At 42.9% G+C, this 14289-nt stretch overlaps 1 protein-coding gene across 1 annotated transcript; it reads right to left on the minus strand.

Moving 5' to 3' along the window:
* Positions 1-1784: 1784 nt before the first annotated feature.
* On the minus strand, positions 1785-13618 carry dtl (denticleless E3 ubiquitin protein ligase homolog (Drosophila)). Its single transcript, XM_030721919.1, is given in 17 exon segments — positions 1785-2497; positions 6994-7025; positions 7028-7444; positions 7447-7641; positions 7827-7950; positions 8207-8296; positions 8426-8541; positions 9129-9230; positions 9321-9427; positions 9518-9591; positions 9687-9802; positions 11290-11355; positions 11549-11669; positions 11899-11960; positions 12045-12137; positions 12237-12374; positions 13448-13618. Coding segments are annotated over 17 exon segments (2004 nt in total). The 5' UTR covers positions 13500-13618; the 3' UTR covers positions 1785-2398.
* Positions 13619-14289: the final 671 nt, after the last annotated feature.

Genomic DNA, 14289 nt, shown 5'->3' on the forward strand with positions numbered 1-14289 from the left:
TGTCGAGCTGAGCAGACAGCCGTAAACACTCCCAGCGGGGCCGCTCCGTCTCTGTGTCTGTGCGCCGGACTGCGAAGCGCTGACAGGGGCGCGTCACCGATTGACGCTAGTAACAACCAACCAGAGGCGAAGATTTCAAAAACTGGAACTTTTTAAACCAATCAAGCCACGCAGAAAGTGGGCCTTGACCATGTGACGTGCGAAAACAAGTAGGTGATGCTGAACGGTGGAGTTGAATGGATGCTGGCAGACGTCACAACGCTTTCAATATTTTGAGTTCCATCTGTCATCGTTTCTTTCTTTACGTTTGGGTGGCCTTATTTTAAAATTATCCCTCTTATATTTTTCACTTTTATCCAGATATTGTTTTGGGACTGGTGAACAAAAGCTCTTTACTGGGATGTATTTGAAAAAGCTGTATTAGCACAAGTTTATTGGTTTAACAGCGGTATTATACCAGCTGATAAAGAACTGTTAGTGTAGTATTGCTTAGAATTTATTACCAGGTACAATATATCAATGGTCCCAAATAATTTTCTGTAACTTTTCAATCCCATCCCATTTGTTAGCCATACAGTTGTTGTCAGAAGTTTACATACACTCATCGTGGGCATGAATGCCATGTTTTTGTTTTTTTTCTTAATAGTTTCTTTGAGCTGTTCTTTTTCCAGGAACACTTTAATCCCACAGCATCAGTTCAGTTGGTGTTGTTAATCATTTTCAGCTGCTTTGGTGTTAATGAAATTAAAAACAGGTGTACTAGAGGGGCAACAATGAGACAACCCCCAAAACAGGAAGGGTTTTACAGGTGAAGGCCACTGACATTTTTTTCCCTCCTCATCTTTTCTGACTGTTTTGTTAAAGTAGTTTTACATTTGGTTAAGGTCAGTCTCACTACTGGCAGCATGAAGCGATACCTGGACACTACAGAGGTTGCACAGGTAGTCCAACTCCTCCAGGATGGCACATCAGTACTAGCCATTGCCAGAAGGTTTGCTGTGTTTCCCACGCAGAGCATGGAGGAGATTCCAGAAGACAGGCAGTTACTCTAGGAGAGCTGACAGGGCTGTAGAGCATTTTTAACCCAACACTAAGACTGGTATCTGCTCTTTTGTGGAAGGAAGAACAGAACGAGTACTGCCAGAGCCCAAATTGACCTCCAGTAGGCCACAGGTGTGAATGACTCTGACCAAACAATCAGAAACAGACTTCATGGGGGTGGCCTGAAGCCCTGTTGTCTTTTAGTCCTCTCCCAGATCTGGGAGGAGATCCCCCAGGACACCATCTGTCGTCTCAATAGGAGCATGCCCCAATGTTGTCACGAACACACAGGGGCCGTACAAACTACTGAGTACCATTTTGAGCTGCTGCAGTGAAATTCTGGCAAAATGGACCAGCCTGCTGCATCATTTTTCACTTTGAATTTTTGGGGTGTCTTTGAATTCAGCCCTCTGTAGGTTGATAATTTTCATTTCCATCAAACAATGTGGCATCCCTTCATTCCTAACACATTATTCAGTCCATCTCAATATAGATTTATAGAATGATGTTTTCCCTATTGAGATCTGATGTTTTCAGTGTTCCTTTAATTGTTTTGAGCACTATGTATACAAACACCCCACTAATATTTGTTAAAATGTAAACCAAACACAGCACATCAGCACAAACGCCAATAAAAACGACACACGCGCATACTGAAAACTGTCTAAATTTAATAAAATTTGACTACCACTAGATTTGTATCAATTAAATACAAATAAATCAAGCAATATTCATTGATTTTTCTGTACATATGAACAAGTCAAGCATTTGCTCAGTAGCAAAAAAAAATAATTTGCAAACCATGTGTGCAACTCCAATAGAAAAGAACAAACCCATGCAAGAAAAACCCCCCAGAGATAATGACCTTAATGGCTGGCTTACAAATGTTAGACTTGATCTGTGAGCAGCTCACAGTGCATTTCATAAAAAGGTTTAACAATGTGAACCATGTAACCTGATTTTTTTTTAAAGCAGATTTTAAATTGTTCACAACTGTGAACAAATGCTTCTCTCTGCACTAGAGGATCAACGTTTTAAAATCTAAACAGCCTTTTAAATGCGGGCTCTTTAATTTAATGCTGAAGCATCTATAGAAGTAGTCATATGAGAGTAAAATTTAAGATTTACGCAGCAACTATATTTGCCAGCCAGAAAGGATGAGGGGGAAGAAAAAAAAAAAAAACTATTAACAAATTCAAATAAAAAGGAAAGCAGCCCCAGGATGTCAAATTTACAGCATCACCGACTGATCTGATGCCCAGCTTTACATGCTTGTGTAATCCGGCCATAGATCAGTGATCTTAAGAGGCTCATTGTTTGTAGGTCCCACTTAAAAACACCCTCAAATAAAAACATCTTAAAGAAAAGCACCAAGTTGATTCCAGCAGGTTAATCCAGAGGCCCTTTTTGTAAAATACATGGAGATTTTCTTCATGGTCTGAGGGGTGCAGACAGTCTGGAAAAACAAAAATAAAGATTTTTTTAAAAGTCATCTTCAAAGTTAAAATAACATGCATGGATTCAACATATTCACATTAGCACTAACAAGCAAAGCTAAACAAATATATCGCTCAGATATATCAGTAACAGTACCCACGCATAATGGATGTGCTGCTGGTGAGTTCCTGTCTCTGTACAACTAAACTGTACATAACACCAGCTTTAACATCACAGCAGCCCACTTCTGGATCATTTCTGTCTTGTCAACACATTTGAAAGTCTCTGGAGCTTGAAAAAAGGCGACTGGACTTCTTTTTGTTTTCTGAAGACATTTCACCTCTCATCGAAAGGCTTCTTCAGTTCTCAACCAAATGGTGGAGAGACCCATGGTATTTAAACCCCTGTGGCGTAGTCCCCCTGGAGGTGGTTATGACCCTCTATTGATCATGTGCTTGAACACATGTGCCCAGGTGTGAAGGGGGCGTGGGTCATATTTAATCAGTGGTTTCAGTTGAAACCAACTTAGGACTCCGCTCCATTGTTTCCTGTGGCCTATTGAGGTCACTGGAACAAAGGTGTGAATGGGGTTGAGACGTCTGGGAAGGGAGCTCAGGACAGCACTGTAAGCGGGGGAAAGTTGGTGACGTAATCCACCTCCTCTGTTCAATGATGGTTGTTCACAGTGGACATAGATGGCTTCTTTCACTCCTCTTTCAAACCATCTGTTTTCCCTGTCCAAAATGATGGACATTGGCATCCTCAAAGAGTGCCCTTTTTCCTTCAGATGCAGATGTACTGCTGAATCTTGTCCTGTCGAGGTGGCTCTTCTATGTTGTGCCATTCGTTTGTGAAGAGGCTGTTTGGTTTCACCAATGTAGAGGTCCGAGCACTCTTCACTGCACTGAACAGCATACACTACATCGCTGATCTTGTGTTTGGCGGGTTTGTCCTTGGGATGAACCAGTTTTTGTCTTAGGGTGTGACTTGGTTTGAAGTATACTGAGATGTCATGCTTGGAGAAAATTCTTCTGAGTTTCTCTGACAAGCCTGACACATATGGGATGACAATGTTGTTCCTCTTGTCCTTCCCATTCTCTGTAGTTTGTGTTTGGCCTTCATTCCTGTGCATCTTAGCTGATTTGATGAAGGCCCAGTTGGGGTAACCGCATGTTTTGAGGGCTTTCTTAATGTGTGTGTGTTCCTTATGCTTCCCTTCTGCCTTAGAGGGAACACTTCCCCACGGTGTTGTAGGGTCCTGATCACCCCAAGTTTGTGTTCCAGAGGGTGGTGGGAGTCAAAGAGGAGATACTGGTCTGTGTGTGTGGGCTTCCGGTAAACTTCAATGTTGAGGCTTCCATCTTCCTCGATAAGCACCGCACAGTCCAGGAATGGTAACTTGTTATCTCTGGTGTCCTCACTGGTAAAACGTATGTATTTATCCACTGAGTTAATGTGACGAGTGAAGGCTTCACTTCTCGGGTTTTGATTTTGACCCAGGTGTCATCTACATATCTGTACCAGTGGCTAGGTGCCGTCCCTTTGAAAGAACCAAGAGCTTTACTTTCCACTTCCTCCATGTAAAGGTTGGCTACAATGGGAGACACTGGGGAGCCCATGGCACATCATGCTTCTGTCTGTAGAATCCATCATTGTATTTAAAATATGTTGTGGTAAGACAGAGATCTAAAAGTGCACAATCTGATCTGGGGTGAAGCTGGTTCTGTTCAGTAAGGAATCGTCTTCCTGTAGTCGTCTTCTGACGGTCTCCACTGCCTCAGTTGTAGGTATGCAAGTGAAAGTGAAAACCACATCAAAGGACACCATGGTTTCATCTGGATCCAGTACAAGATTCTGGACCTTGTTAGTAAAATCTGTAGAGTTTTCAATGTGGTGGGGTGTGATGCCAACAAGCGGTGATAAGATGGTGGCGAGGTGTTTGGAAATGTTGTAGGTGACCGAGTTTATACTGCTGATAATGGGTCGAAGTGGGACTCCTTCTTTGTGGATCTTTGGGAGTCCATAAATGCATGGAGTGGCTCTCCAGGGTACAGGCGGTAGTAAGTGGGGCGGTCAATGGCTTTTTCCTTTTCAAGTTGTTGCAGGCAGCAAACAACTTTTTTCTTGTAGTTGCTTGTGGGATCATGTCTCAAGACCTCATAAGTATTGTTGTCACTGAGGAGTGTAGTAATTTTGTTGTGGTAATCCGATGAATTCAGCTGTAGACTTTTTTCAGGTCTACAACTGAAAAAAGTTGTTTGCTGCCTGCAACAACTTGAAAAGGAAAAAGCCATTGACCGCCCCACTTACTACCGCCTGTACCCTGGAGAAGCCACTCCATGCATTTATGGACTCCCAAAGATCCACAAAGAAGGAGTCCCACTTCGACCCATTATCAGCAGTATAAACTCGGTCACCTACAACATTTCCAAACACCTCGCCACCATCTTATCACCGCTTGTTGGCATCACACCCCACCACATTGAAAACTCTACAGATTTTACTAACAAGGTCCAGAATCTTGTACTGGATCCAGATGAAACCATGGTGTCCTTTGATGTGGTTTCACTTTTCACTTGCATACCTACAACTGAGGCAGTGGAGACCGTCAGAAGACGACTACAGGAAGACGATTCCTTACTGAACAGAACCAGCTTCACCCCAGATCAGATTTGTGCACTTTTAGATCTCTGTCTTACCACAACATATTTTAAATACAATGATGGATTCTACAGACAGAAGCATGGATGTGCCATGGGCTCCCCAGTGTCTCCCATTGTAGCCAACCTTTACATGGAGGAAGTGGAAAGTAAAGCTCTTGGTTCTTTCAAAGGGACGGCACCTAGCCACTGGTACAGATATGTAGATGACACCTGGGTCAAAATCAAAACCCGAGAAGTAGAAGCCTTCACTCGTCACATTAACTCAGTGGATAAATACATACGTTTTACCAGGGAGGACACCAGAGATAACAAGTTACCATTCCTGGACTGTGCGGTGCTTATCGAGGAAGATGGAAGCCTCAACATTGAAGTTTACCGGAAGCCCACACACACAGACCAGTATCTCCTCTTTGACTCCCACCACCCTCTGGAACACAAACTTGGGGTGATCAGGACCCTACAACACCGTGCGGAAAGTGTTCCCTCTAAGGCAGAAGGGAAGCATAAGGAACACACACACATTAAGAAAGCCCTCAAAACATGCGGTTACCCCAACTGGGCCTTCATCAAATCAGCTAAGATGCACAGGAATGAAGGCCAAACACAAACTACAGAGAATGGGAAGGACAAGAGGAACAACATTGTCATCCCATATGTGTCAGGCTTGTCAGAGAAACTCAGAAGAATTTTCTCCAAGCATGACATCTCAGTATACTTCAAACCAAGTCACACCCTAAGACAAAAACTGGTTCATCCCAAGGACAAACCCGCCAAACACAAGATCAGCGATGTAGTGTATGCTGTTCAGTGCAGTGAAGAGTGCTCGGACCTCTACATTGGTGAAACCAAACAGCCTCTTCACAAACGAATGGCACAACATAGAAGAGCCACTTCGACAGGACAAGATTCAGCAGTACATCTGCATCTGAAGGAAAAGGGCACTCTTTTGAGGATGCCAATGTCCACATTTTGGACAGGGAAAACAGATGGTTTGAAAGAGGAGTGAAAGAAGCCATCTATGTCCACTGTGAACAACCATCATTGAACAGAGGAGGTGGATTACGTCACCAACTTTCCCCCGCTTACAGTGCTGTCCTGAGCTCCCTTCCCAGACGTCTCAACCCCCATTCACACCTTTGTTCCAGTGACCTCAATAGGCCACAGGAAACAATGGAGCGGAGTCCTAAGTTGGTTTCAACTGAAACCACTGATTAAATATGACCCACGCCCCCTTCACACCTGGGCACATGTGTTCAAGCACATGATCAATAGAGGGTCATAACCACCTCCAGGGGACTACGCCCACAGGGGTTTAAATACCTGGGTCTCTCCACCATTTGGTTGAGAACTGAAGAAGCCTTTCGGATGAGAGGTGAAACGTCTTCAAGAAACAAAAAGAAGTCCAGTCGCCTTTTTCAAGCTCCAGAGACTACTATGACCTGGATAACTGAGAATCTACACAGACATACAACACATTTGAAACATTTTGTCTGTCAGTGGTTTAAAGTTAACTCTAGCAGACCACATGTATAAATACAGAGACTATTGGCTTCACTCATCCAGCATCAGTCTGGCTCTACTGATAGGCAAACAGATCTCAACGGCCACACAATCATTCCTCAAGTCTGTGTATAACAGGTATTTTTGTGTCGCTGCACTGTTTGCAGAGTATGTGCCTTAAACAAAATTTTTTGGAAAAATGTATTATTTATTCAATACTACACTTGTGTCTGGATGGTAAATGTGCAGATCTGTGTGCAGTATTTACAGCAAACCATCAAAAGGTGATAGCTGAAGACTGAGAAGAAGCTGAAAGCCAATTCATTTCCAAACCTATGAGTTTTGTACTTACTGGTGAAGCTGGTGTCTTGCTTTCTTGTTTTTAGCGGAACTGGGACTTCTGGGACTTCTAGGGCTTCTTTGACCTTTCCTAAACTTCTGGCTCATCGCCGATAGCCAGTTCACAGCTCTGGGAGAGCAGTTCTCCTTACCGGTCTGTCTGGATGAAGCTGGTTTGTTGTCTTCTGTGTGGCAGTCTGTTTGTGCTGAACTCTCCTGGACAGGGCAGCACACACTAGAGAGGGTACGGTTCCTTTGGCTGCAGGGGAGAGTTCAGTAATGCAGTCTGCACTGCTCGGTGCCCTCACAGCCTGAAGATGAACAGTCACCAGTTTCCAGCCTGCGTTTGGCCCGTCGTTCTGTGGGGGACGTGCTGCTTGCTGAGCTCTGGGGAGACGGGCTCAGAACCCGATGGACTGGAGACCTAACCTGATCGGAAGATCTATTGCTTGGGGATAACCACTCTTGATAGAGGGTGGAGTCCTGTGGCGAACAGCTGCAACTTTAGTGTTCTGAGAGCAGTTGGATAAAGTGGTGCTGGAAGGAAGGGGCAGGGCGGCTCCACTGGGAGCACAAGCTCCAGGCTGGGGTGAGGTTATGCCACCAAGGCTCTCTCTCCTCTGGATCTTGGCAGGGGTTGTTTCAGCTGGGATGGAAGGCCCTTAACAGGAGAATAAATTCACATCAGTACAGGTGTGATTATATTTTACATTCAAAGGCAGGACAGCAGTGATTTATGAAGAAGCACTTACAAGTTTCACATGCACATACCATAAATAAAACCTCACTATATTTACAACTACATGGCATTAATTCACAAGAATACATGGTAAGTAAAACACTTACCTGATGGAAGCTTAGGACGTGCCCAGCCTACTATGTTAGCCTCTCCTAATGACGACTGTACTCCATCAGTTTCTCGCTGAAGTCGCCAGATCCGCACAGTGTGGTCATCAGAACAGGAAGCAATCTGCCAACAGAGCAGAGGGCTTTATACAGAAGCTCATTAAATTGAATAAACTCAGTGTGCTCCAAATCTTCCAGCAAAGTATAGTTGGTTCAGGTGCTTCTCAGCTCATTAAAACTCCTCCGCTTCACAGCACGAAGATGCATAAGCCTCCATATCCCCAGTATAGGCAAATATGATGGAGTTCGTTCTTGTCAGCTTGCTTGGCAAAGCAAAAGCCTATAAATATTTCAGAACTGGATAATTACTGATGTCTTACCTTAGTGAAATCTGTTGGGCACCATGCAACAGATGTCACTTCCTCGCTATGACCTTGAAGCATCATGGGAGGATGTTGAGGGTCAGAGATCTAAAATGTAAAACAAATGTTGAATAAGCATATATTCCAACACACACACACACACACACAAACAAACACAATAAAAGAATAGTTAAAACAATTTCCATTGCGTAAGGTAAAATATAACTTAGAGCGCACCTTCCAAATGTATGTGTGGTTGTCACTTGAGCCGCTGGCCAAGAACTGGCCATCTGGGCTAATACTGGACTTGACATAAAATGAAGAGTTCTGGTGGCCACTGAAAACCGCCACTGTGGATGAAACAAAACTCTTAAAATCACAAAATAATGCCACAGATCAGAGGACAAACAAGCCAAAGAACAATCAAATGAAAGGACAAAATGCACAGTATTATGCATATAACAATAAACAGACACATGTTGGACTTTCCTTTAGTTTGTGTTTTAGTAACTTTCCCCTCCTGTTTGTATTATTAAGTAATAGGTCTCAAAATGGCTGCCTGTCTTGTAAATGGCCCTCACAACCTGCTTCATTCACTGCTATTCAGGACTTCAGGACAAGACTTAAAAACACATTTCGGGTGTGACTTAAAGCTACAAGGTGAAAACTAGAACTCAAAGCATCTATACTTTTAATTTGCATCAAGAGGATCCCGTTGCTTTAGGCTTCGCTCCCAAAAAGAAAGCACAATAGCACCATCTAGTGATGAATCAGTAACTGGAAAAATGCCCATTCTTGGGCAAGCGCACACGCACACGCACACACACACACACACACACACACACACACACACACACACACACACACACACACACACACACAGACACACACACAGACACAGACACACAGAGTTGAGCCAGAGCGAGGTGTTTGTTTACCTGGTGTCGTTTTATTCCGCAGACATTGAACATATAGATGTTGTCGTCTGTGCAGTTGCACATGACATTGGATCTTGATGAGTCCAGAATGAGTCCGGAATATCCTGTAGCGCAGGCAAAAAAGGCTTTTAGGTTATTTGTGGTTATTTGCACATTTCAGGTAAGCATGATGCCTGGTATGTTGGGGAACTAACCCAGTCGAGTCCGCATGCAAGAACCTGGATATGGATACGCCTGCAGGGGTACAGGATCGTGACGGTGTGTGGTGTAGTTCTTCCTCAGATCCCACATCTTGATTACTCTGATAAGAGGAAGTATTGGAATGGGGAAAAAAAATGATCGAGCAGTCTTATAGATGAACGTTAGTGACAAGAAGCTCTTCTATTCTTACCCGTCAACAGCTCCTGAAGAGATGAGGGTATGCTGATCCCTAAACAAAACCACTGTAACACTTTGCTGGGTGTCCTGCAAATAAGATCGAGTAACTAAAGATTAGCTTTCCATCTGCAACATCCCTCTCTTCATCCCATTAAACATGGCCATTTGTTGAGGAAACTCACCACACTTGGAGCCATGCCGCGCATGCTGCTCCGTCTCTTCTTTGTTTTAGAGGGTGGGTTTGACTCTGCTTTGTTGTGAGCTCCGCTGATCTGGTTCACCTGTCTGTAGAAACCATCTGAGGGAAAGGCATGAGCATGATCAAACACTCAAGTCTGAGATGCAATGGATATTTCTATTTCAGCACTTTCTACAATCAAAAGCAAATACTGGATACTGCGTTAAAATTCATTTAAAAATGAAACATTTGTAACTGACTTTCTAATTTAGATGTTTTCAGCCTTTTTTTGTGCACATCTACATTATTCTTATCAGTCTCTATTGACTCTATTGAAGTAGAAGGAAAGGGAAGAGGTGTTTGCTTCGCTTCAGCATTCTTGGCACCATGTTAACATTGTCCAGCCAAAAACAGATGCCACTCAGGCTGTGAGTTGTTGACATCGTCAGTCCAGTCTATTGTTGCAGGAAGCTTTTACAATAATAACTACAGATCTCTTTTTTCCCCCTCTCTCTTGTATTTATGTAATGGGTCATTTGCACTTGGTGTTAGCTGTGGTTTGCTCCACACAAGAAAGTGATCCATTTGCCCTCTTATTAAGCTAATTGCTGGCAACAGGTCCAACAACTGTATGGAAGGACTGGAGTTACCTCTTTAAAAAGGTTCTAAAAGTATTTTTCTAGGCAAATGAGTGTGTACAAAGCACTGGGGTAACGTATACTACTGTGCAAAAGTCTTGAGCACCCCTTTATTTGGCATCTCTCTTTGGGATCAATAAAGTATCTATCTATCCATCCATCCATCCATCCATCCATCCATCCATCCATCCATCCATCCATCCATCCTTTATATTTTGCTAGGAAAATAGGAAAAAGGGAATAGCTGCAGCAATTTACTTAAACATGAGCAAACATACATGGAAATGCAATATAATAAAGGCAAAAACAGAGTCTGTGCAAATCTAATAAGATGGATCAGCTGAAGGGCCAGTTGAATCTCCCAGGTCCTGTGTCAGGTCTTTGCTGGATTTTTTCCTATTACTTAAGGAAATGACTTTCAGATACTGTTCATCTGCTGTAGATAGTTTTTTTTTTTTTTTAGGTCTGCCACTTCTTCTTTTGTCCTCCACTTGTCCAGTTTCCTCTTTTTTTTTTTTTTTTTTTTTTTTTTTAAGAACACTCTGAGATCTGACAGGTTTTCAGCTAATAGCTCTTTGGGAATCAGCTTGCTGGTGCAAAAATGCTTTTTTGTACCAGTCAAACTGTTATCTTTGGGATTTTTCATAGATTCAGCTAAAGACATGCGAATAAATGATGTGTTTTGTGACAGGCTGCTAGTAACAAAATCCCAGAAGATCCTATTTCAATTTGGTTCTTTGCTAAGTAGTCTGTTATGTGTGGAAACCACACTGGGTCATCCCTTGAGTTAGGTGCCTGTTTTTATGAATGATAAAGTATTAAGTGGCTAAACAAACAACAAAGATTCCTCTGAAAATTGTCATGTACAAGGACTGGACTGAAAGACCTTTAGAAAGCCTGGAGAACTACTGCTCAAGAGCATTTAAAAAAAAAAAAAAAAAAAAAAAGAACGACTGTTCTGATCGATACCTTTTTTGCTGCACCTGGTGTCCCAGACCATAATATTTCCATCTCTGGCCCCAGTGGAGAACACAGCTGTGCAACATCAGAAAATGTATTAATCGTGTGATACAACAACATACCATTAATGCACAAGATGGTTATTATATTGAAAACTTGATGTCATGCACGTTCACGCTTCTCACTCTTGTTTTTGCAAAGCATTAAAATCACGACATGGTGCAAAATACCCTCAACCAATAAAATATTAGCTCAGTGAAAGAGATACCTTTCTCCTCTGGCACGAATGCAACGGACTTGAGGCTGCAGAGGTGGCCCTTGAAGCTGCCTAACAGCTCTCCAGACTTCACATCCCAGAGCCTGGCCATCTGGTCACCTGCAGCGGTTACCTGAAGACATCATAAAGCGTGACCAAAGAATGATAAGAATTGGCTTTGTTTGTAAAGAAAGAGAGTATGCAATGAATTTGAATAAAATAAGGAGCAAAAAATGAAAATCAGTAAGCCCAGGTAAGGTAGACTGGACTGATGCAATTAGATAAGTCATGTATCTGAGAATGTTGCATACAGGGCTGACTTTCTGTGATTCTCTGACTAAATAGAATTAATTTGCACTTACTAACTGAGGCTCTCCCGGCATCCAAGCGATATCAAAGACAGCATTCTCATGAGCCAGCCATGCTGCAAGGTTCACACACATTTAAGTCACTTATGTGTCAAAATAAATGACAGGACAATTATGAACAGAGGCGACTCAGCAAATACCTTTAAGAAGTGGATTTTCACGGCTCTCTGTGTTGTAGATCCTAACAATGCCTTCTTCATTAGCTGCTGCGAGGACGTTCTGCAGGTCCCTGGCTGAAAGCATATGGGAGAAGACAAATGCTGCAGTTAGTCAGATAAATGGTAACAGGGCCTTGCTCTCTGCACTTACAATGATATGTACAAATATATTACCAGAGGAGAAAGCTAATCCAAATGGTGGCACAGAGTCACCAAGGTTCCCATAGGAGATATGTTCATCATGACGGACACACCGGTAGCCTTCAAGCAGGGAGCTCAAAGGGTACCTGGACCAGAGATCTGCAGGGACAGCTGAAGAGAATGATGTGTGGTCAGAGGAAGGAAGCACATTTAGTCAATGACAAACTTCAGTAAATCTAACAGAGATGTGTTGATTTTACACCACTTCATTTGTTCAACTGCTGATTAGCTCAAATATCTAATCAACCAATCACATGGCAGCAGGTCAGTGCATTTAGGCATGTAGACATGGTCAAGATGACCTGCTGAAGTTCAGAGCATCAGAATGAAGAAGAAAGGTGATTTAATTGACTTTGAATGTAACATGGTTATTGGTGCCAGAGTGGCCGGTCTGAGTATTTCAGAAACTGCTGATCTATTGGGATTTTCCCACACAACCATCTCTAGGGTTTACAGAGAAAGAGAAAAGATGGGACAGGCCAAAGGAGAATGGATAGACTGCTTCAAGCTGAACCTTAAAGTAGATGGGCCACAGCAGCAAAGGACAACAATGGGTGCCACTCCACAAAGCTCAAATGGCCTCCACAGTCACCAGATCTCAATCCAATAAAGCACCTTTGGGATGTGGTCAAACAGGAGACTCAACAAATCTGCAGCAACTGTGTGATGCTATCATGTTGATATGGACCAAAATCTCTGAGGAATGATTCCAGCACCTTGTTGACTCTTTGCCATGAAGAATTCATGCAGCTTTAAAGGCAAAAGGGGGTCCAACCCAGTACTGCCAGCGTGTACCTATGGTCGATGAGTATGGATCAGCATACTTCTCTTCTTACTCACTCTTGAGTTTTATAAATTAAAGCCAATCAAAATATGAGAAACTGTCTTAATATGTACTGCAGGAATAAAGTGGGACACACTGTTAACCAGCCATCAGTTGGAGGGAATCCGAACGGGTACAACTGCTCGGTAAAGAGACCACATTAATGAAGAAAAGGGACTGAAACGTTAAACTCCATAGTGATGGCAAAAGAAAACTAAGTGCAACTAATAACCTAGCAGCACCTGTAGCAGCACGGCTCCTCCAAGCATAAAACATTGCATTACCGTCAATGGTAGGCTAGCTAAAGCGCAGCAATTGCCGTACAGATAACCCAGAGCCCCCAAAACCATCCCTGTCTCACCATTCAGCCTCCGTCTGCCCACTCCTCTGTCCACCACTGAGCGAAAAAGCATCCCTGCACTGCAGCTCAACTCGATCTGAAGGATTTGGTAGAAAAACGTAGAGGTTTTGCTCAATGTTTCGCTGCTGCCGGTCCCCTTTTCCGTGTCGATGCCGGGGTTGTGGTTCCCGCGAAGAGATTGTCCGAAAAGAAAGAATGAATTCCCCGCTAAACTTGCGTTACGCGCCACCATTGGTGGAAACGGCGACTTCCTTTGCAGCAGTGTTTCCGCTTCCGCCTTCTTTGTAAAGTTTCCCACCATAACTTGAGAACGAGTCGCGCCTTCAACATAAATAAATATACAAAACGATCAAAGTAGTGTGGGACTGCACAGTATGCCTATCGTTTGCCTCCTGTCCCATATATTTAGACAATGTCTCAACACACTTTCATAAAAGCCAGACTTTTATCCATCTTTGATGTAAAGAATTGAAACGAAAGAAAAAAAAAACAGAAAAACATACGGGGGTGAAAGGACAAACCAGAGATCAACATAAAACACTGGTAATGACAGCACAGTTATAAAGTGCCTCAAAGAGAGATGTGATGATCCATGGATGTAACCCTGCTGACATTCAAAGATGATCAGCAAACAAAACAGCCACTAAAATAATGGTTCACAGCCTTTACTGCATTAAAAAAGAGAATACATGAGCAAATTTTAGCTTCTACAAATGCATACTTTTTGCAGTATGCAAACTAGTATATGTGTCCTTCAGAAGTGTAAGACTACCTCTCAACATGTGCCCCATATTCCCCCACACAAACTTACTTTTTGCATGAGTACATTAAAATACTGTAGT

The sequence above is a fragment of the Archocentrus centrarchus genome, chromosome 24, assembly GCF_007364275.1.
Source record: "Archocentrus centrarchus isolate MPI-CPG fArcCen1 chromosome 24, fArcCen1, whole genome shotgun sequence".
Lineage (NCBI taxonomy): Eukaryota > Metazoa > Chordata > Actinopteri > Cichliformes > Cichlidae > Archocentrus > Archocentrus centrarchus.